Source organism: Trematomus bernacchii, unplaced genomic scaffold, assembly GCF_902827165.1.
Source record: "Trematomus bernacchii unplaced genomic scaffold, fTreBer1.1, whole genome shotgun sequence".
Lineage (NCBI taxonomy): Eukaryota > Metazoa > Chordata > Actinopteri > Perciformes > Nototheniidae > Trematomus > Trematomus bernacchii.
Genome location: NW_022987685.1, coordinates 1388379 through 1411134, shown reverse-complemented (window position 1 = coordinate 1411134; position 22756 = coordinate 1388379). Strand labels below are relative to the sequence as shown.

At 40.0% G+C, this 22756-nt stretch overlaps 1 protein-coding gene across 1 annotated transcript in view; it reads right to left on the bottom strand.

The window, feature by feature from the left end:
* The window catches only part of ppp2r5b (protein phosphatase 2, regulatory subunit B', beta), a 37199-nt gene that overhangs the window by 6947 nt on the left and 7496 nt on the right, over positions 1-22756 (bottom strand). Inside the window, exons 2-7 of the mRNA XM_034136760.1 lie at positions 10719-10915; positions 9090-9191; positions 8189-8281; positions 7695-7825; positions 6478-6537; positions 2285-2393 (exon numbers count right to left, since the gene is read on the bottom strand). Coding sequence (XP_033992651.1) covers positions 2285-2393; positions 6478-6537; positions 7695-7825; positions 8189-8281; positions 9090-9191; positions 10719-10915 — 692 coding nt within the window. The remainder of the gene's footprint in view (positions 1-2284; positions 2394-6477; positions 6538-7694; positions 7826-8188; positions 8282-9089; positions 9192-10718; positions 10916-22756) is intronic.

The following is a 22756-nucleotide window of genomic DNA, read 5'->3' as shown; positions in this document are numbered from 1 at the left end:
GTGTGTGTGTGTGTGTGTGTGTGTGTGTGTGTGTGTGTGTGTGTGTGTGTGTGTGTGTGCTTGTGTGTGTGTGTTACTTCTTCTACATCAGCCCTTGTCTCATCTTATACGATCTGGCAATCATATCCTATTATTCACGAGTGTGTGCGTGCGTACATGCGTGCGTGCGTGTGTGTGTTTTGCGGTTGCCCCCTCCACCCAGGCCTGTTGCCGTGGCGAGTGGGCACCGTGGCGACGGAGTCTGTGTGTGCGTGTGTTTACTTCGGAAGGAGTGATGTCACACACACACAAAGTCCCTTAAGGGCAATGTGAGATAGAGGTTAGACCTCCTGTCTCTGCCTCTCTGTCTCTGTCCTATTTTTACCTTTGCCTTTTTCAACTTATTACTCTACTGGTACATTTTACGACTTTCAGATCAATATGTTCATGTCATCAATACAAAACTATGCTGGATTGTCCAATTGTAAAGTTGCACAGTAGAGGATGTGTACCGTCAGATTAATAATGTTTGGTTTTTACTTAATTTTTGTAACCGTCCATACCTTTTCCTTACCCTGTCTAATCCCTTTTCTTTCTTGTTCTATCGCTCCATCCCTAACTTTCCTGTCCCTAACTCACAACACAACAGAAGCAGAGGATAAGAGGAAGCAAAGGCAAAAAAATAAGGGCGATCGGAGAAAGGAGGGATGTTAAGTTTGACAGAAAAGCAGGAAAAATGAAGGATTAAAGTACTGATCGGTCAAACTATTTAGAGTATTAGTGAGACTTTAAAGAAGCCTCTTGGGGTAAATATGTTGGATTCTGTTGTCAGGCTTGTCATTGTGTGTACAGGAGGCCGTTATTAGGCTAAGGACTATGGAGGTTTTAATCTTTTTAAAGCTTATATTTTATTAATATTTATATGTCAAGATGACAGGTCAGATAAGGGTCTATTTTTAGGGGTGAATTCATTCTAGAGATGTTGGCTTCTTGTCTGCATATTTCCTATGACTTGCACATAAAAAAGTTGACTTTTCAATCTTTTAGCACTACTTAAATGACTCTGACAGATATAAACACACATTAGCACGATCTGTGAATCATGTAACAAATGTCAAATTGGAAATGATATTCTCCTCACTTTTTACTATCACTGCAAAAACAAAGATAAAGTGTCTTTTCTTTGCATTTTTTACCAAATAAGTGCAAAAGTAAAATCAGCCATCAAGGAAATACTTTTTTTTTTTTAGCATTAAAAACATATATATCAGCGCCACTTTAAAATAAACAGTCTTTTATGTGCTTAAAATATTAAAGCACTGCATTTGCTTTTTGCCATTTGGAAGCATGATACGTAACCATGGTAATGCTTCACATTATAGCTGTTACTACAATCCAGTGACCTGAATAAAAATGAGAAAAGGCTACGGGAAGGATGATTCAAAGTGTCTGAAAACCTTAAAGATGAATCAAAGGTGCTGCTTTGATCTAATATCTTGATATTAATATCCAGAAGTGGGTCACTCATGCAGAGCCACGCCTACGGAGCACAAACTGCTGTCCGCCATCACTGTATCCCCCGTGACCCTGTCAAACTGAGAGTGTGTTTGAGTGTGTGAATAATGTATGTGTGTGAACTACAGAGAGAGACGGGTAGGATAAATGTAGGGCACGGTGATGCTGAGCCTCAGAATACACACACATCATCTGATAGGTGTGGTGGAAACAAAATGCACACACCAAAAACTGGCTGCCATCTGCGTTGTCAAATATTATAATAACCCAAACACACATTCACGTACAGAAACACACCGAAGGCCAATGAGTGTAATTCAAAGGTGAGTCTCTGCAGCATTATCTGTGACCTAACTCTGCCTCCTAGTGGCACGTCAGAGACATTGCAGGAAGGAGACACATTCATGTATGATTGATTTGTTAGTTGCTAACTCCTCTTAATAGTAGAAAAGTCTGAAAATAAAATACAAATCAGTTTGATTTTATGACAGTTGGGGGGAGTAAGTTCTCTATAATCTTCAGTAATGCATGCCTAAGTTAGGAGAATAACTGCCCATTTTGGGGTTAATTTCGTAGTTTTGTAGTTTCAGTGGCAAACACAAAACATTCATCAAAGTTTTGTTGTTCTTTGCCTAAAAATCTAAAATCATTAGAACCTTGTCAAAATATCAGAAATAACCTTAATGTGAACCCTTGAAAGACATATAATACACATCGAAGAAATATTACGACAAATATTTACAAACTAAGACAATTAAATACTGGAATTATGCATGGGAATGTCCCTGACCTGTGCGTGGAAGATGGAAAGGGACTTTGCCGTGTGTAGCGGGATGAGAACCCGGACCAGGAACTGCTTGTGTTCGGCCTTCAGGGGCAGGGCGAAGCCGTTTATGATGCTGCAGGAGGAAAAGGGACAGGTAAATACAGTATAAATACTTCCACTTTGTGGCATTTTAACTCTTTTAAAAATCATGTTTGCTTTCTTACTTAAGAAGGTTATGCCTTTGGTATGTTAACTTTATGGACAGTAGTTAAATTGATATGTATTTACCAAAGAGCATTGCATTAAACTCCTTAACCTACTATATACTTCAATGAATGTATTCATGTACAGGCCTACAGGGCCAACTACAAAATGTCACTCAAAAAGACATACATCAACCAAGAAGAGATTCAAAATGTCTACGAAGAAACATAAAAAGACTATAAAGAGATACAAACAGACTCATGATGACTATGAAAAATTGCATAACGACCACAAAGAGACAACAAAAACACCAAACAGCTACAAACCAATCAAAATGACTGCAAAGAGACAAAAAGAGACTCAATGCAAGTGTCTCCTAGCACTTGCTTTGAGTCTCTAAAAAAAGTGGCGCAGAGACCACAAAAAAGACTACAAAAGGGGCAAAGCAACTACAGACAAATAAAAAAACGCAAAAACTATTATAAACACAAAACAACAACAGCTGAAAGAAACAAAAAGAGCCTATGAACAACAACTATGAACATGTGCAAAACAACCACAAAGAGACACAAAATAACTATGACAAACAGTTACTACAGAAATAGGGGAAAAACAACTACAAATATAAAAAGACTAATACTATATAAAAGAGACACATTAATTAACTATAGAGTCTGTGTATGTTGCTTCTATGTAGGAGCGTTGGCGGGGCCTTTCTGCATATACTGTATGTGCCCAGGGGCCGACTGCCTCACAATCCTTTCATGTTCTGTGTGCGAATGTGTGTGTTGGAGTCTATTCTTGTACTGTGTTCATTTCCAAGTGACTGGACAAATGTGTGGTCTGTGGCCACCGCTGCACTGATTGTCATAGATGTAGTTTAGCCTGCAGGGGGGCCTGAAGGGGGGGGGGCTAAACCTGGAGTGTGACTCTTATTTACCTGTCTGTCTGTCTGCCTTCATTTTCTATTAGCATCTTTGTCTAAAAGAAGATTTCTTCAATAATATCTCCCTCCTGCTGTTCCTCTGATCTTTCCCTCAGCCTCCTCTTCTCTTCTTCCTCTCCGTCTCTCTCTCTCTCTTTTACTTCCTGTACAACGCATCCTCCCTCAGCCATCCCTCTCTCCCTCTCTCCGTGTGTGGGAGGAGCTATAAATACCTCTGTTACCACCAACATGAATACGAACCTCTCTCTCTCCTCTCCTGCTCTCCTCTTCTGACTCACTCATCCTCTCTCCATCCCTCCCCCCCCCAACCCTCCCTCCATTTTCTCACCTTGGATTCATCCTCTTCTCTACCTCCCCCTCTTTTCTCTACATTAACCCACATTCTGAAACTTCATTCATATTTCATCGAACTTTTTGGGTCAGGTGAAATGGTAGCCCAGATTTTGTATGAATTTAGTGTAATGTTAAGTATTAGCTCTTTCAGACAAATCCTTCCCATCACCCTAAATATTTTGAATCCAAAAATTATTTTAATTCTCTTTACTTTTTTCTAAACATCAATAACGATTATTTAAAGTCTTATTAGTGTCAAATAATGACAGAGAAAGAAGAACTAGATTCCAGCACAGAATGCCCTTGAGAGAAATTAATATTTAGCACTGATTTGTTTGTTTGTTTTTGATTTATCAGCTTCCATCCTCTTATGTTAATTCTGTCTTCGTCAATCTCTTTGTGTCTAAACTTCTATCAACTTGTCTGTTTATGTATGTCAATTTAAAACTAATTGCTAATATCTCTGCCTCAAACTTGCTCTGAAGCAAGTCTACATTGTATATGGGACAGATTCATTCATATGTATGTATGCATTTGCTTCCTTCCACAAAGGAATGAACAACCCTCTCCTGTTATGTGCGTTAGCAACACAGAGCCACTTCCAGGGGCGGACTGGGACAAAAAAACAGCCCTGGAATCTCACCCAGACCAGCCCACGTGAATTGTCAACGGGGGGTTGCTAGCAGACTGTCAACGCTGTCGGCGCAACTTCAATGATGCCGTTTAAAAACATAGACAATTAAGGGCGGTCCCAGCCGTCAACGGCCCTTGACGACCGGTCGTTCTGTGATTCTCCAGATTCTCCAGATGGCCAGTCCGCCCCTGGCCACTTCGCACATCGCCAGCTAACTAGCCTGCTGTAAGGTAGTTTAAACTTTTACCCAGCATCAAAGTAAAAAGCTATCTTGTTATCAGAGTTAAGATAGGAGAATACCACAGTTAAAGCTGGAGAATATATATTTTTCCCAGTTCACTATGAAAGAGAGTCTTTGAGGGATTTCGTGTTCCCTGCAATGTTTTTCCCTTTCTAAACACTCGAAGATAGGCCTTACCAATCTCTTACAATGTTAGTTCATATCAAGAGACACACCTGTCTTGTAAACACATGGATAACCTGTTAAAACTTTCCTCAGATAAAGACACACAACTGAGATGAGAAAATAGATGTTATGGTCATGCTAACGTAGCTAGTAATCATCCAAGCTCAGGAAAACTAGTGCAGTCTGCAGCATATCTGCTTTGATAGTGTTCAATAATAAAAGAATGTGACCTTGAAAGGAAAGCAGAGACAGAAAGAGAAGGTATCCTCTCATGTATTTATCTCAACAAGGCCACATGCTACGTACCAACCCAGTCTCACGGCATTTCGTGTAATAGTCACGAAATACATTTAATCTATTGATTCGTGTTCACCAACACGATTTCCCCATTTTTTTCGTGTCACACAGAACGATTTCAAAAACAATGTATTTCTATTGGTAGTGTGTTTCGTGCCTGCAACACGGTCTTTTTGTCCGGTCGGGTCTTGGAAGACCGGAAGCTGTGTGGTTCATAAAAACATTTTCTTACTCAATATCAAGCCACGATTATTGTTTTTATTTTAAATCGTATAATGTCGGACTTTTTTTGCCGTCCGCGAGGAAAAGACATGGGGCTCAGAGCCTCAGAATACTGAAATCTGTATTTTTGTAATCTTTTCCTTCTAATTTGTTATTATTTGGTGCAGGCACGAAACATACTACCAATAGAAATACATTGCTTCTAAAATTGTTCTGTGTCAGAATACTTAAATCTGTATTTTTTTTTATCTTTTTTTCCTTCTAATTTGTTATTATTTACATAGTTTTTCAAATCGTTCTGTGTGGCAAGAAAAAAATGGGGAAGTCGTGTTGGTGAACACAAATCAATAGATTACATTTCGTGACTATAACACGAAATGCCGTGAGACTGGGTTGCACGTACCTAGCCAGCTAAATACTGTGGCTATGTGGTGATGCTAAAGACCTTTTGCTAAGCTAGCCATGCAAAGACTTTAGTTTAGTAACGCACAGACATGGGTTGTTTCTTTTTTCATTATTCTGCATACAGAGGGGATGAGCAAAACAAACGTTATAGTATCACAGATTTTGTTTGTATTCATTCTCCATATTCTCCCTCCCATTTCTTTGTCTTTATTGCTGTGTCTCCCATCGATTTGCTTACGAGCACAGGCAGAGAGCGGGACATGTTGTTTATTAGACCCTTGCTCTCTCCTTTCTATCTTTCTCATATTTCTGTTACTGGCTCTAGAGACAAAGCAATAAACCACACAAACCTCTGAGTCAGTTCCATTTATGTATTTAACCTCCCTTCCTTCCTGCCACCCCCTAGCTTTACTAATTCCCCCCCTGCCTTACAACTAATTTCTCACTCTGTCAAGCTCTAAACACACAGTTGTTTTTACCTGATAAGAAAGAAGCAACTAAGACGATAAATCAAAAAATAAATGCTTATTGTTTATTGTGTTGAGCTGTTGCAGTTATGCATTGTCGCCATTTTTCGTAGTTGCTCAATTGACTGAGTTACCAGCTGTCTCCTGAATAGGAGCAGCTGGCCAAGTAGAGTTTGTGTGTAAGAGTGTGTGTGTTTGTTCACACTCAAATCAAAATGCATTCATTAAGCAATGATATACTACAGTCTACTTTCCTCCATAGCAGCAGCTCTAAAATGTGTGTGTGTGATTATGGTTACGAACCTGCCGAGGATTTCCAGAAGCTCCGCGACTCCGTTGAAGTGCTCAGTTTCATATATGAACCTAAAAAACAAAACACACATGTCTTGTAATTATGCATCAGTAGATCTAGGAACCATTGTAGGTCAGCAAATGTAAAGGCAACTAAAAGAAGGGCTGCATGTTTCTCAACGCTTAAAACATATAGTGTTGTAGGGATCACATCTTTGTGTACGTTAGCATCGCTCTGGTTCCCTCAACAAAAACCCAATTCGATTTTTCAATTGGATTTTGGATAATTGCAACAAAAAAAAAAAAGCATATTATACCTTCTTATTCCTGCAGGGAATTGCTTTAATATCTGTATGTGCTGTGTCTGTTACCTCTGTGATGTTTAGATGAGAATAAAGTACAATAACAGTTTAGCAGAGTAATGCTTACCTGCACCCGTCAAAATGTAAAAACAATGACAGCGGAACAAGTTGACTGGGACAGAAAAAGAGCGCGTTGCAGTGCTGTGCTTGAATTATTTTGCAAAAATTGACAATTCAGGAACACTCAGTGAGATGAAACATGATTGTACATCACAGCACTCTAGTTATTTGAGGAGATTTATGTCACAACACGATGATTCAACACTTTGGATAGATGCAGAACGGAGATGCGTGGACTGCAAATGTTTGGCAGAATACTATTTTATTTGATCCAGAAAATACTGAATGTAGCATGTTTTGTTTCTTTAAAATGAACCGTCTTCTCTGTGTTTATTCTTGTGCACCGTAGACTTCATATTGTTCAGACTTTAATTACGAGCAGCTGTGTGGGAAAACTGTTAACGCCAGCCTCTTAGGTGTAGTTCTGAGTCAGCAAAAGAACTACAGAAGCCATCATCACTCGCGGCTACATATAAAAAAGCCAATATAATTACTAGGATTTATTCACCTAATTAAAAAGGAGATTTACACTGTTTGTGTCTGGTTTCACTACAAAAGTATAGCACATTTCGTTTTGTAAGACAATGTGTGAGGTTTTCCCTTATTTAGGATTGTGAAACACTTTAAAATGACTTGCTATAAAATCATGACGCACCAAGCTAAAAGGATGCATTACAGTGGTTATAAACGCAGCGTTTCCCCCTGCTGATGCTCTTCGTTAGCTAACGTTTGATTTATTGATGTTAAAGGGGCTATAAATAGCACCGTTAAGTCCTGTGCATTGGATTGATGGTACGCGGCCTATACCTGAGGAAGATGTTGTTGATCTGTTTGCGGATGTACGCTCGGAGTCCCAGTAATTTTCCATAGACACGGTGCAGGATGGTCTTTAGGTACTCCCTCTCCCTGGGGTCCTCGCTGTCAAACAGCTCCAGCAGCTGCACACAGAGGAGATAATTACAAATACATTATAACCTTCTCCCTTCTACATCCAAATCGTGGGAACATGGTGGTATTTTTACCCACCAAAATGAATATTACAAAGTGTTTTTTACTCCATTACTAAAACAGGATTAAAGAAAAAAGATTACACGACAAGAACTTTGGAGTCCCTTTGTCAATTTTTTATACATGCCCCAACTTAGATAACTACATTTGAGAGCGCTCCAGCAGGGATATAAGTAGGCTCTGCGATGGCTGCAAAGAAGGGCTTAATTTATTTATACCTCTCCATTTATCAAGATTTTAGAAACATCCCAGAGATTTGGATTCGACAAACTGCGAGGAGAGGAGAGGATTACCTGCAGGACAAACTTCTGGTCGACGTAGCGCTTGGCCATGGAGGGCTGGAAGTCCGGACTCTCCAGGAAACGCAGAAAGAACTCGTACACCAGCTAATGGAGGCACAAACAGCAAGAGATAAGACGTCAACTATTGTCTGCGTTTGCCTCCTGAAGGAATAGTTTGACATTTGGTGAATTATTCATTTTCTTGACGAGAGTTGGAAGAGAAGATAACAACACTCATGTCTGTAGAGGGTGGTGTCAATCTCCTCATCTCACTTTTGGCAAGAAAGCATATAAATGTTGCTCTAGGTAACGTGATGACCGCTCAAAATGGCAGCAACTTCAGGAGCTTCTTTCAAAAATCGGAGTTTAGGAACCCAAAAATCTTCAAAGTTGACATCAGAGAACACCATCTGCTCGCTTTGTGCTCAAGTTTATACCAAAAGATCCCGACTATGCGGGAAAAGAAAGAAGACTTTGCTTCATGACGCATTTTGGACTTCACACTTTTGATTCATCTCGTCCTGAAGGAGGAGAAGTGACTGTACACCACACCCAAATGTCATCTGGGCAAGTGAATTGAGAAAATGTGAATTTCTTCTTAGCGAGAGCTCCATTTTGTAAGTCCCACTGATAAAACAGCTACATAAGGATGTTGCATTGAACAGCAGATTTAACTGAACTGAAGGACCACAGGTACAATATGTTCAGGAAGGGCTGAATGTGGCATTAAAAGCAACACCTGGGAGACGTGTGCTTTAAGGCATTGTCCACAATCGCAAATACAGTATGTATAATATATAGTAGGGCCTATTTTTCAAGTAGTTACTGACACTGCATTGTGTTTCACTTTCTTTTACCTCTGCAGGAGAAAACGCATGAAAGCATGTCAATTATTCTACCATGAACAATGTACCTGCAGATGCGGCCAGGAGGCTTCGAGTGTTGGTTCATCTTCCTCAGGGTCAAACTCTGGGTTCTCGCTGGGCGGGAGGGTCCGGAAGATATTTACTGAGATCTGGAAAATGAAAAAGAGGTAGAAAGGCAGATAAGAAAGAGCCAAATGACCTATAGCACATTCCTGTTAATGTGAGAAAATGGTGTTTCTATCAGTTAGATCTAATATCATGACTTCGGTTGACCGTGTTTGATGCTGTTCTGTGTTTGAGAGGAACTGTTTAGCGTTGCAACCCGGCTGCCAGCAGAGTCATGATTAATTCAACAAATGCATTTCCATTGGCCATTTAGTGCATAAACTATATTGCAAAAAGCAAATGTGCTAAATCCCAACGCCCCAATTCAGCATTATTCTCCTGCTGCTCCTTCTCTCCATACATATGCTTACATTAAAACATTGTAAGAAAAAACTGCAGGAAAATATAGGCTCGTTTCACATGATGCACATCTAGCTTGGATTTTAAAAAGTTCATAAGCATACACTTCTGAGGGATAACGACAATAAGAGGGAAATTCTACAATATTTCCATCATCTCTAACTTTTTCTCTAACCTTCATCCTGTATTGCATTTATTCTGTTGCACTGCCTTGGGCTCTAACCTATGCACTTATTAGCATCTTCTTTTAAGGTTCCTTCCTTGTGGCCACACATTAAAGCTTCTCCCTTTTTCCTTTCATCCCATCCTCTGTCCTATCAGCATTTTCACATCCTCTGGGTATAGTGACTCCATATCATAAGCCCTATCTTCTGCTCGCTTCACCTTCTCTCCTCAATCCCTTTTTCCCTTTCCTCCTTTCTATATCCTCTGGGACTTGCGTTGGTGTGCACACGTTTTCCACCCCTCTATCGTTCCTGTCCATCCCTCCCTCTCTCAACATCTGTGCAGCCTATTGCTGCTTAGCACCCTTTGCAAATGATCTCTCCTCACTATCCTTTTATTAAAGCCTCAGCTGGATATCACACTGTCTCTCTTTCCTAGATGTCTGGGTGATGAGGATTGAAGGAACACTGTTTGTCCTTCTGAGTGCTCAAATGTTCTTCCTTTCATCTCTCCATCTGACAGTCCATCATGTCCACCCCTCTCCCCCTGCCATGGCCGGTTCTATGGGGGTGCTGTAACACTGTGCTTGGACCCCTCTGGGGCCCCCCCTCCAAAAGAATACATCTATGATAATGCAATTTCTGATAGTGTTGCAGCCAATACTGTGCTGTAATCTGGGCCTAAGATTAAAAAAAAATGTTTTTTTTCAGTAATATAATTAAATAAATTAAAACTAAGTTACTAAAACAAATTCTGTTACTAAAACAAATACCGACAAATATGAAAAATAAAAATAAAAACTATGTTTGGCTACATAAATAATGTATGTAATACCTCAACTGCATTTAGGTTAATGGTTAAGTAAGTAACTAAACTAAAATTGTAACTAAGTCATTGACACAAGAATGTTATATTATATTTTTTGTGCACTTTGATTGAACTCAAAAAGTTTAAATCTTGAACAATTAAATTAATTAAAATGTGTCCCTCTCATTCATTAACTGGCCCCAGCTCGGTCCCCCCAGTTCAATTGGTGTAGAGCCTACCATCTTTATGGCCTCGGGGTACAGAGGCTCTATGAGAACTCCTCTGCTCGTGGCCACGCTCTCCACCAGCTCGTTGAGCGCCGCACGTTTGATCTCCTTCCCCTTCAGGTCGGCCACGCAGTCCAGGAAATCAAACAGCACGCAGCACTGCTGCAGCTTCTTACAGAACAGGTCATGTAACTCTGCCACCGGGGCGTCTGCAGGAGTGAGAAGGGAGAAAGAGAGAGAAGGAGACATGTTAGACAAATAAGTTCAATGACAAAAAGAAAAAGTCTGAGCCAAATCCGATGGCGTTCCTCAAAGGCGCGTTGTGTTTGGTAGTGAATCGTTTGACAAAGTGGGAGTGTTGGAGTACACAGAGATGTATTCTCCAGCCTACATCGTCTCTCAAAGGTAATGAGGGAAAGAGCAGACTATTACTCTATAAACACATTTGTACACACCCACACACAGAGGCTTCCTCCATGCACACACACACACACATGTCCACACACACTTCTTCCAGAGGGCTGTGTTGCATCTCAGTCCTATTACCTGTCGGATTGGTTCCACAGACCGGTTCGTCACAATGAAACGTCCTGCTGCCGGCCGTCTGATTAAAACCCTGTTCCTCCAAAAAACAACTCTTCTCACAGATGTAGGGAAAGTGGCTGATAGCTATGGATTCCTAAACTCATGCAGTGAGTTTAAAATTGATTCCACAGGCCCAACGGGGGGATAATCTTTAGCAGCTAAGCATTGTGAGGCAACATGCTAAATGTAAAGAAATGAAACATTAACATAGAGTTACAGGCTTTGACAGCAGCCAAATGGGAATGCTTGGTTCTTTTTCTATGAAACCAGATGATTGATGACTCAAAAGCTAAATATAGCAGTGAAATATTCAACGTTTAAATTCCTCTATAAGTGAGATGTATGTGAGGTTTGGTCTAGCAATAATATGCTGATCTATTTTGAGATAAATCATATGAAAAGGCACGAGGTATCAAAAACGTCTCGTCTTGGCAAAGGTTTTTTTCGAGCAGAGTGTTGCAGGTGTTTAGGCTTTATATATATTCATGACACGATACATGACCCGTTTGTTATAACTGCTATAAACGTAAGAGAGGGTGAGATGGACAGATATTATAGACGGATTCATTTTGAATAAACTGTATGTTTGCAGCTGTGAATAATTTTACAGCTGAAATGTGTATGGTACAAAACCTTGCCTTACATTATATTATAGTATATAGTAATGTACAGTATTGTTGATTCAGAAATGAATCAATAGATTGAAAATAAATAAGAAAAATGTGCATGAATTGACTAATGGAACAAATAATGTATTGATTAATCAATAAAAAAATAGTCTTTAGTTGCAGCCTTAGAGAAAAAGGTCTTTGCAACCCCAAAAATGAAAGTGGTCGCAGCTACTCTGTGATGTGACTACTTTTTAAGATTTAGATAGATGTGGGACAAAGAAAAGCTCTGCCTTGGTGACTTCATTAGATTCTCTTTCAACTTAAAACACAATCTAATACAAAAGCATCCCTAACTACAAATAATATAGAGGGAAATTACATTGACTTCTTCCTGACAGCGTCAACAGAAACTGATAACTCCGTGTACTGACAGTCTTCAATTAATAATCTCCCTCTGTCAGAGAGAAACAATGCAGATTTAGGCTGGGAAGCAGTCTAGACTAACTGTGCAGTTGGAAGGAGGACAATCCAAGACACACACACACACACACACACACACACTCACACAGCAGGAGCAGATTAGATTTAACCCTTCTTAACCCCAAGGTGGGAAAAAGAGGATGAGTGAGGGGGGGGCTGACTGGAGCTCCTCTAGCCCCAGACCCCCTCACCTCTTGTGGGCACACCATGACCATCTGCTCCCTCTGGCACAAAGCTGCACAACAATGGACCAGGACGGCCCTCTGCTCAGTGTCGTGGCACAAGACACACATTTCAGAGAACCAATCACATTTGACTTTTTGTCAATCAGATTATTCTGACTATGCCTTAAGTACTTGGATATTTGTACAGGATTTATATTAGGTTTAAAACATACCAAAACTGATTTGCTGTTTGATCAAGTCTCAGGTTTGTGATATGGAAACACCCACAACTAGTCAATGCAATATTGGGGTCTCACTAAATGGCAAATATGAATAACCCGCCATTATTTCACACGTTTATCATTATCTTTTCTTCTCACGTGTCATTTCACACCGTGGCAATATTAGATACTCAGAGCAAGTGCTCCTGAAGGACTGACACAGGAAAAGCATAAAATGTGTAGGCATGACTCGCAAAATGTCCTAAAAAATGATGTGCTTCCAAAGAGATCACATTTCCATAACTTTCTGACTTTCACCTCTATGTGTTTTTGGCAACATTCTGTTCAAATTGACAACAAAAATGGTCTTCTTTAACAGCACATTCTAATTAACTTTACTTTAATATGCAGACGATTGTGTGTTGTTCGTGTATAAAGACGACGACGCGACTTGCATGCTTCTTAATTTTTGTACATTCTTGACGTGACTTAAATAAACAACCTCTGTGACTTTTCTTTAACCTTCCTTTTTGCATCTAGTCTTGAAATCTCTGAGAGCCATTGAGCTGTACTGAGCGGGCAATTTGTTCTTGAATTGCAGCCATTTCTCAGTGACTGAACAAACGTGTGACAGACAAGTTCACACTATTTTAGAACTATTTGTCACGAAAAAACAAGTGATAAAAAATATCCAAGAGGGTGAACTGCTTATTTTGACTCTGCTTTGAGAGCGGAGGACAGTCTAAACCTCTGTATTTGTGAGGTTTTGAGATACCAGCAGCCTCCTCTACCTCCATCCTTTCCCTTTTGTCCTCCACCGCTCCGTTTCCCTTCCTAATCTGCCCCTTCCTAACCTCCTCTCCTGATTTCTCACAGCTCCTCTCCTCTCTGTCCACTCTCTCCTTCCCTCTGTAGACAGACTGTGAAGGTGAAATCTAATCCATTTTTAATGGAGAGTAATTGTATGAAGATGTGCCGTGCTGGGACTGAGAAGGAAGAACAGAGCGAGGTGAAAAGATGAAGAGAAAGGAAAAGCATGCGTGTATGTTTGGGAGGCAGAGAGTGTGATAGGAGGTGAGAATAAGAGAGGCAAGATGAAGGGAATGGAGAGACTTGGTGGGTCATGTGACAGCAAGTGTGGGAGAGAGCAAAGGAAAGGAAAGTGAAAGAGAGTGGAAAGTGTTGAGGATGACAGGCACAGACAGAGACACATATTTGAATGGCAAAGAAATGGGCTAAAACTATTTTCTAGTCTGTGTTCGCTAAACTGCCCACCAGGAATATCTTACTGTCCATAAAAAGCTTACATTTGGAATAAAAAAACAGCCAGTGCACAATGAAGCAAGCGACAAAACAAACTGAGCTAACTCTGAGTTAAGTGGATTTGAGTTGCTATATTAGATCAACGCAGGTCACTACATTCAAAGCAGCTTTTAATACCATGTCAGTGAGAATATTAACAACATCCTCAGTGAGTGAGTCATCTGTAACTGCGCTATTTTCATGTTTCTGACAACCCAAATTGGTGTTTTGAAAGCCTAACTGTGACTTTAAAATCCCAAACATTGAGTGCCTGTAGTTACATTTCACTCCTTCATTTATCTCATCTTCATTAAACTCAAAAAGTCCCTCGAGTTCCAAACTCATATCGACAACATGGCGCACCATTACCAAAGTTACATTGCGCAATTATAAAAGCATGTTCGAAGAGTCAGTACGAAAAGCAATTACGCTTTTCATTCATTTATTTTTTTATAAAGAGTAGTGCTGATACAAAGTGCTAGCAGCTCTGTACTACTCTACTTTTAATCTTCTGCATGTGACAGTGCAGATAAAGGGTCTTTTCAAAATGCACAAAGAATGACTTATCTATTAGTTTGTGTTTTTTATTCCACTTTGGTCCTTATCTGAAGGATGTATAGCTCCATCTTGCATGTGGAGTCATGTTTAGCAGTAAAGCCAGATATCCTGCACATGCGATGTCATACAACGGTTCCTAAGTCAGCCTTGTAGTTGTCTAAGAAGAAGTGCAAACCTCTGGAGAGTTAACTCAATGAGAGATGCCCTCTCCACGGATGGCTGAGTGCAATGGGAGCCCTAGGTGGTAAAAAAGCAATTACAAAAAGAGAAAGTTGTAACAGTAACACAGAGTCCAACAGTCAGATTGAGACATACTGCCACAAGATAAGAATACATAGACATAGTCCCAATAGCAGTAATCACATTACTCCAAATCCAACATTGTGTTTTAAGTCTAGAAAGCCACTGCATCACTTTAAACTGCAAACAGTGTATGATACAATCGGCCATTAAATAAGGAAACATTACATCTAGTGGAGTCTCATGAGAAATGCTCCCCACTTGTCACAACGTCTGCCTCGGTTATGTTTATTCTGCCTCTGCTGTCATAAATGACGGAGGGCTGCAGGAATAAGTCTTCCAGTTGCCTCGTCTCAAAGTCAATGGCTTTTGGAATGGCTTTTGCTTTGATGCCTGAAATAAGGTCTGTGGGTAACTCAAGCTAAAGAGATATAAATGTGCTTCATAAAACAGGTCAGTAAATATGTGTTTCAGGAAAGGTGGTTGCTAATAAGTGGAGATTATACAGGTTGTAATAGCTATTCAACGCCATGTAATTAAGACTGGGAAACACTCCACTAAGTGAGTTTAAAGGCACATTACCTTGGATTGTGCGCAGTAGGAATTGTGAAATAAACGAACCAGGATTAGGCAAACTTCCAATTAGGCCTACGTCATGACTGCAGCACTCATATGAGTTAATAGGGTTTGGGTCTATTTTCAGTGGCGCATTTATACACATTTAGAGCACAATCAAATATTTGCAGCAGCAGGTCGGTGGGTGTAGAGTCAAAATACACAAGAGTTTCTGTTTGTTCGTATGTCACCTAGTGCAACAGTGTGACTCATTTTTAACTATAGATACTTCCGGTACACAGCAAATACTTGTTTGTAGGATGGAGTCATTGTTAGTTCTGGGATTTATTGTTAGTTCTGGGATTTGTTGACAGTAAGAAAATGAAGGCACCTCTCCATACGCATCCTTTAAATACACGGAGGAGGAAGAAAGAAAAAAAGACCTGGAACACAGCGAGGGAAAAGATGTGACGTAGAAAGGATGGTGAGCGCGAGAGGAGGGGGGAGAGAGGGATGGGTGGGTGGGAGGGCATTGGTGAAAAGGAGCAGCAACATATAAGAATGAGCAATGCCTACAGCTTTGAAAAACGCACACATACACACAGCTGCACAAATCTAAATATAGTGCTGCTGGAGAGAGACACAGCGAAGAGAGGAGAGGAGGAAGACGAATCTGGGGAGGAAACGGGAGGGGGGAGAGGAGAGCGGCGTGGGGGTTAAAAGATGACATCATCCCCCTGCTTCTCTCTCATCTTTCCATCACCAGGGTACCTCCCTTCTTTTCCTCCCTCTCTCCTTCTTTGCCTTCGTCTACTCCACCCATCAATCTCTCCGAGGCTTTTTTTTTTTTTAGCAAGTGCAGCGCTAGTCTTTAAATAACAGTTATTCTGTGTGTGTGTGTGTGTGTGTGTGTGTGTGTGTGTGTGTGTGTGTGTGTGTGTGTGTGTGTGTGTGTGTGTGTGTGTGTGTGTGTGTGTGTGTGTGTGTGTGTGTGTGTGTGTGTGTGTGTGTGAGAGGGAAAGACAGCTTCTGTTTTAGCCACCATGCAAGCCGCCTCTGCACCTCTGTCATTAGGCACACACTCAATGCACAGACACAGTGACGCAGGGAGGAAGAAAGGGGGAGGGAGGGGGGGGGGGGGGAGAAAGAGATAGAAGGGGATAGAGGCAGATAAAAAAAAAAGGGAAGCGAGAGAAACGCAGGTATAAATAGAGGAAGGGAGCTGCGGATGGCAATCAGAAGCAAGGCGCCTTGCAGAGTAGAAGTCAGAGCAGTATAAATATCACCTTAAGGGGTTTAAGTGACGCTTTAAGTCCATCTCTAAGTAATCCAATCCTCCTTATAAACCATCATAGTACAACACTTTATCCTACTTATAAGCAGCCTGATTAGAAAAAAGGAAAAATGAGCAGGGATGTTATCGTGTGTGATTGACGACAACCCACTCGAGCCTCCTCAGAAGACTGAAGAGCAAACAGCAATTTACCTGCCGAGAAAGAACTGGACAAATCGTGCCGCCGCTTTGAGTTAGAGCAGGAAATACTCGGAAGTGGCGGATGGCACTGAGAATAGCAAATGTGAAAAGTCTGCTAATGGTAATCAAGCTGAACATGCTGACAGATATAGAACGAAAATGAGCCCACGTTTCAGATCTCTGCTTAAGATGTTTTATTCCCTTTTAAGTGTGTGAGATTTCACCAAACTAGGAACAGATTTGTATTGGTGGACAGATTGGGCAACGGAACACTTCATTTGATTTTGACTTATCTAAAATGTACACTTCACTTACAAAAACAACAAAAATCGAGACTGGTTTCTAAATGCGACTTCTTTCCAGTGTCAATACTCTCACCTAAAATGACAATGATTGTTGTTGATCTGTCTTGATAGAAGCGTGTGCTCTCGGGGTGACTATCATTTAATATTACCTCAACCAAATCTGTTTCTGTTTGTTTCTCAGCAGGATTAGGGGAACTCACTCGCTATAAAACTTAATGGAAGGATGTAGAATTGGCCAGAGAACAACCTATTACATTTGGGAGCAGATTTGAAGCACAAGGGCAGATACACAAACAATTTTTCACTTTTGGAGAGAGCATTTGGCCTTGGCAGAGGTCTGTGAGTGCTCCTCTAGATTTGGAAAAGTGGCAATATATTTTCTTTCTCAAGGTTTTGCTCATAGTGACGACCGCACAGAAAATGAAAACCAACCCTACAGAGAGTATGGTGTCGGATGTGGTTTCTTTTGTCGAAGATGCAGATTGAATTACGATTTTCTACGGGGTGAATGCAGGGTCAAAATCAATTTCTGAAAAATAACAAAACGAAATAAAGGCTAATGCTAATTTATGGAAAGACCTTAAATAGCACTAGATTTTAAAACACGCCATAAAGTCTTTATATAAAAAGGTACGCATAGAAGTCCCATTCACTTTTTAACAAAGAGCGTGAGAGAAGGCTAAATCACAGCAAAAGATTAAGAGGTGCGCTAAGCCCATCTTTAAATAATCCAATGATACTAATAATACACATTTCCAGCACACTGCATAATGAAGCGAGACACACTGGGTGTTACAGGCTGTGCTTCATATCTGTATGCCTTGTTGTCTGTAATTGTTGCTTACTCTCCCTATAATTACCCAAATCACTATCAATAAATACATTTCAATTAGTATCAATAAAAACAGGCTTTTTCACAGGTCTTTGGGACCTCTTTCATCCAAATCTCCTTGACCGCAGAGTGACTTTCAGCCTTTTTTAGATATTGACGTTCTGCTCTAAAGCAATATTTGCTGAATGAAATGTAAACACAAATTTGAGAGGGTTAGCAAACAAATATGGTAGACGGTTATCCCGGCAGGAGACATCCTCAACATTTGATTAGCAGCTTCGTAACCATCACTTGTTGAATAATAATGTGTTGTAGCAGGCTCACTGCTGCAATCAAGCACACAGCTCTCATTTGGGCTATTTGTGATTCATTGCAACATGGCCTTTAATACAGATTCACAACATGTCCCCTCTGCATGTCCAGTAAGAGATTGTCTTTGTTTGCTTTGCACTGCCTCGAAACAACAACAGCATATTGAATAGTCCATCAAGGTGAAAACTATTAGCCCGATTATTAGCATAAACCTTCAAGAATCAACTCTTATTCGTATACATGGCAGAGTTTATTGCAAAGCTAGCCGTTTTATTACTGTCAACTTAATGTTCAGCTATTTCCTCTCTCCTCATCCACTCCATTTCTTTCATCACTTTCTCCCCCACTCTCCCTCTTAATTGATCCGAGACCGTCATAGGGCAAACAACTACTCCATGCCTTCTGTAACCCAATACCAGGCCCATCCAGCTGGCCTCTCCCTCACACACACACTTATACACACACTCCAAACACACACAGGGAGACATTTAATCTCCCACATACAATCTGTGTGAGAAGGTGGCTGTTTTACAGTAAACAGCACATTTAAAAAACAGAGCCTGCCGTGCATTCATCGTTATAATGTGGGCAAACACTTCCCAGACAAACAAGAAGGAACAAACACATCCTCTCAAGCAGATAATCATGTGACCTAGATCATGTGAGGTTATGCTACATGTTGCACTGGGAATAAGTCATATTTGACTAGTAGTATTGTGGCCTGTAGGAATAAAATCCAAACAGGAAATACACATGAAAGCTGTGGGCTTATTATTAGAAGATACGACATGTTACAACATTATTAAACTATCATTTTTTATGTCATTAGATATTTCTGAGCAACTTTAAAAAGAAAAAATACAAAAGGAAAGATCCAGTTAATAAGAATTCAAATGTATTTTTGCTCAATTCCATAAACTCAAAAGTGTTTGGACGAGAAAGGAACTTGGTAGTGTCCAAAAATTCAAATCTTCTGGAAAGATGTTATTAGATGTTTAGCATCATGTCCCTTTGAACGTCAAACGTTGTGTACTTGGAATATATCCAAAGGACTTCCAACAGGCAACAAAACAGACCAAACGTTTGGACTTTAGACTTCTTCAAGCCAAGAGGGCTATCGCTCTGTGTTGGAAAAATGTGGTTGCTCCATCACTGAAGATTTGGATGAAGGAGCTTTCGAGTAGTGTTGGTCTAGACTTTGTTCAGCTTTGTTCAGAACATTATGAGGATGGGAATGTGGACTGCCTCTGAAAGGAAATATGTGAAGTTTATATTTAATTTATTTCATATGAATGCCATTTAATACTAGTGCAAGTTGAGGGTGTGTGTGTGTATATTGTGTGTTCTAATATATGAAAATGCCAATAAACATATTGGGAAAAGTCTAGTACTGCCAGTTGATTATGGTGGAATATTATGGTGTGAATATTGTAGTATAATGACCAATACTGGGGGATTCTGGTTACTCTATGACTCTTTTTAACTTGTATTATTGTTACAATATTTGTGTCAAATGTACCACTATCCGATAGTTGTCATTTCTGTCTGCATTTCTTTCTTCACTTTTACCATCATGTTACTCCACTGTTTTCAAGAACTCAACACTTTTTAATGTAACTACAGTATAGCCTGTTATAACAAAAGGTTGTATCCTAGCTACAAAAGCCTCCATTTTTAGCTTTAGATTCTTCTTAGGACATTTCAATGGCTGCCAACAATAACATTCTACATATCAAATAAAACTGTCAGCAAAGCAGAGGATAAAAAAAGGTTTTCATAGTAGAATTGTAGAGGAGCACAACGGATATCTGCTTAAAATGACCCTCACAATAACAAACATCTTTTTTCATTTCATTTCATATTACTGTACAAGGGAAGTCAACTGAAAAGATATGGTAAGACATTGAAAACGTCCTTTATTTAAACTCTCATAGATAAAATAAAAATGTTCCTTCAGTAGTTGAAATTGCAATATCCTGTTCAGGATGACCCAGACTACGACCAGACAAAAATTGAAATGATTTTACTATCCGACTCCAAACTAAATTGAAAAGTGAGCAGCCCTAATATTTCAATGGGAAAGGTTCCTCTCTCAAAGGTTTGTGTGACCGGTCCTTCACAGCGAAGTGAAAATCTAATAGGATTTTTATTCAAATTCAAAGAAATAGTCTTATTCAATGAAGTAACGATAAATGAAAGAATGTGTGAAGTAGTCACACATAACAATCTTGCATTTATTACACTTCAAACACATCATTTTTTATTTAAAAGCTTACTAAAAGAGTCTTTTTGAACTTGTACAATGCATGGCAAAGCGCGTTCTTAAAATGGTTCTCTTCCCTGTTTTATTTCATGAGATGGTCTTTAAGATTTTATAACGGGAATGTCTGACGGCATGTTTTCCTTCTAATCCTTTCATTGTTAGCTGTGAAAATGGCCCATTTCTGAGTAGATTATGAAACACAAGCGGCAGTGTATTTTTGTTCTTTCGCAGACAGCAGTGGGAGCATTTTAAATGCATTTCCTCTCGTTCCATTGAAACAGAAGGCTTGTGAAAGCACACTCTGACCCGTTAAACAACATCCAGTGGGCCGAAAGCATCATCCAATGTTTAGATGCAAAAAGATTGCACACTTGCTCTGCAACACGGATCATTCTTTCAGATTTTAACAGGAGCTATGAGCACATCAACTGATGCTTCACTTTACTATTATACCTACAATGTCTAACAACATTACATTCTTCCTGTTATCTCACTCTGGTTCAACTCGCCATCTGTTCCTCTGTGCAACAAAGACAGATTGAATTACATTGTCTGTAGTGCTCTTCTTATATCTACAGGGTGTTTCTTGGCTTTTAGAGACACTTTAATGGTAACGCCAAGTCAACCAACAGGAAGGCTTTCGTGCAGGTACGGGAGATTTAACACTCTCTCTAAGCTCACACAACATCCTTTAGGGCTTCACACAGTTATTCGAAGCCAATCAGCAGCCCTTTGAAAAGCCACTTCTGCTGGCAGCCAGCGTCTGATTGAAACCATGGATCTATAAAGAGAACTGGATACTGCGTTGGAGGCGGGCTCTCATTCATGCCTAGGAAAGTTGCTCAGTGTAGCTTAAATTATAGAGTATAACGTTTTAATTAGTCTGTCTTTTGGTGATATCCAACTTACTCTCTCGGGTTGTTCACAAGAAAGATAGCACAAAAATAACTCTGGATTCAAGCATCGGTGAACTGTTCTTTTAGGACCTTAAGGATTCGAAATAAGGGCAATTCAAGTTCGTTCTATTAGGTTGATTTGTACTGAAGAGAAATGATCTGCTGACTTACAGATGGGTCTTTCCCAATGTCTCAATGGGGGAAAAGTCTTGGCTCAACGGCATTACGTGTTGGTAGTTGTAATTCCACTGTTTGGGCAATGGCCAAGATCCCTGGCTCTGTTCCTGGGCTTAATTGAAACATCAAGTGCAGAAAGTAAGTATCATGCATCGCTATACTTTTATCAATATTTATTTTTGCATGGATAAATAGCCATTAAAAAATGCTGTTAAATAGGTAGAGTATGCTCCCAAAAACTCAGTCCTTATGACTTTTGCCAAAATTTGAATCCAATCCGATAAATGCTGTAAAGGTTTGCAAGCAGAAGGGTGTTTGCACAAAACGTCTTTCAATGACTTGATGCGAGTGCTCTAGTGTTAACGACTTTTCTGTTTCTGAGGATTCAGCAGCCAGATGACGAGCTGGAGCCGAGCATGTGGATTCATTTTTTTAAAAGCAATTAGCCTGCTGCTCTCCTGCTTTCACGTTGATGTGGTAGATGATAATAAACAACGAGGTATCAATTTTTGATGAGAAGAAATTCAACACCACGGTTCAAACAGCTGAGGTAAGAAAAACGGAAAATGGAAAATAAACTGGACTATTTCATTTTTTTTGGCTTCAATTCTCCTGATCAGATAGACTTTGAGTAAGTAGAGAAAACTAGAACCTCCACTGACACACAGTTTACAGAAATAATTTTAGTATGATCATCTTGTGACTAAAGATCCACGTTTGATACTGCCCTAATTTGAAATGTACAAAATGAGACCCATTGTCTCTTTTTATAAATCTTAGCAAAAGCTTTCTAAAACATTGCAACATGTGTCATGTCAGCCTCGTGGTACATTTGACTGAAATCACAAATGCAATGCAAGACGAGGGATGGTAGAATGTGACGATGGGCAGAGACGAGCAGAAAGTCTGTTTTGTGTGTTTCTCTCTGAGCTCCTGCTGAGGTAGCTGCTGGCAGCAACACTGTTCCCCAAGATCTCAAGATAGAGCAGAAAGTGTCCCATGATCACTCTGCATACATACCAGCTTTACACAAACACACACTCGGCTCTTAATGAATGCTCGGTGCATCGGTAAG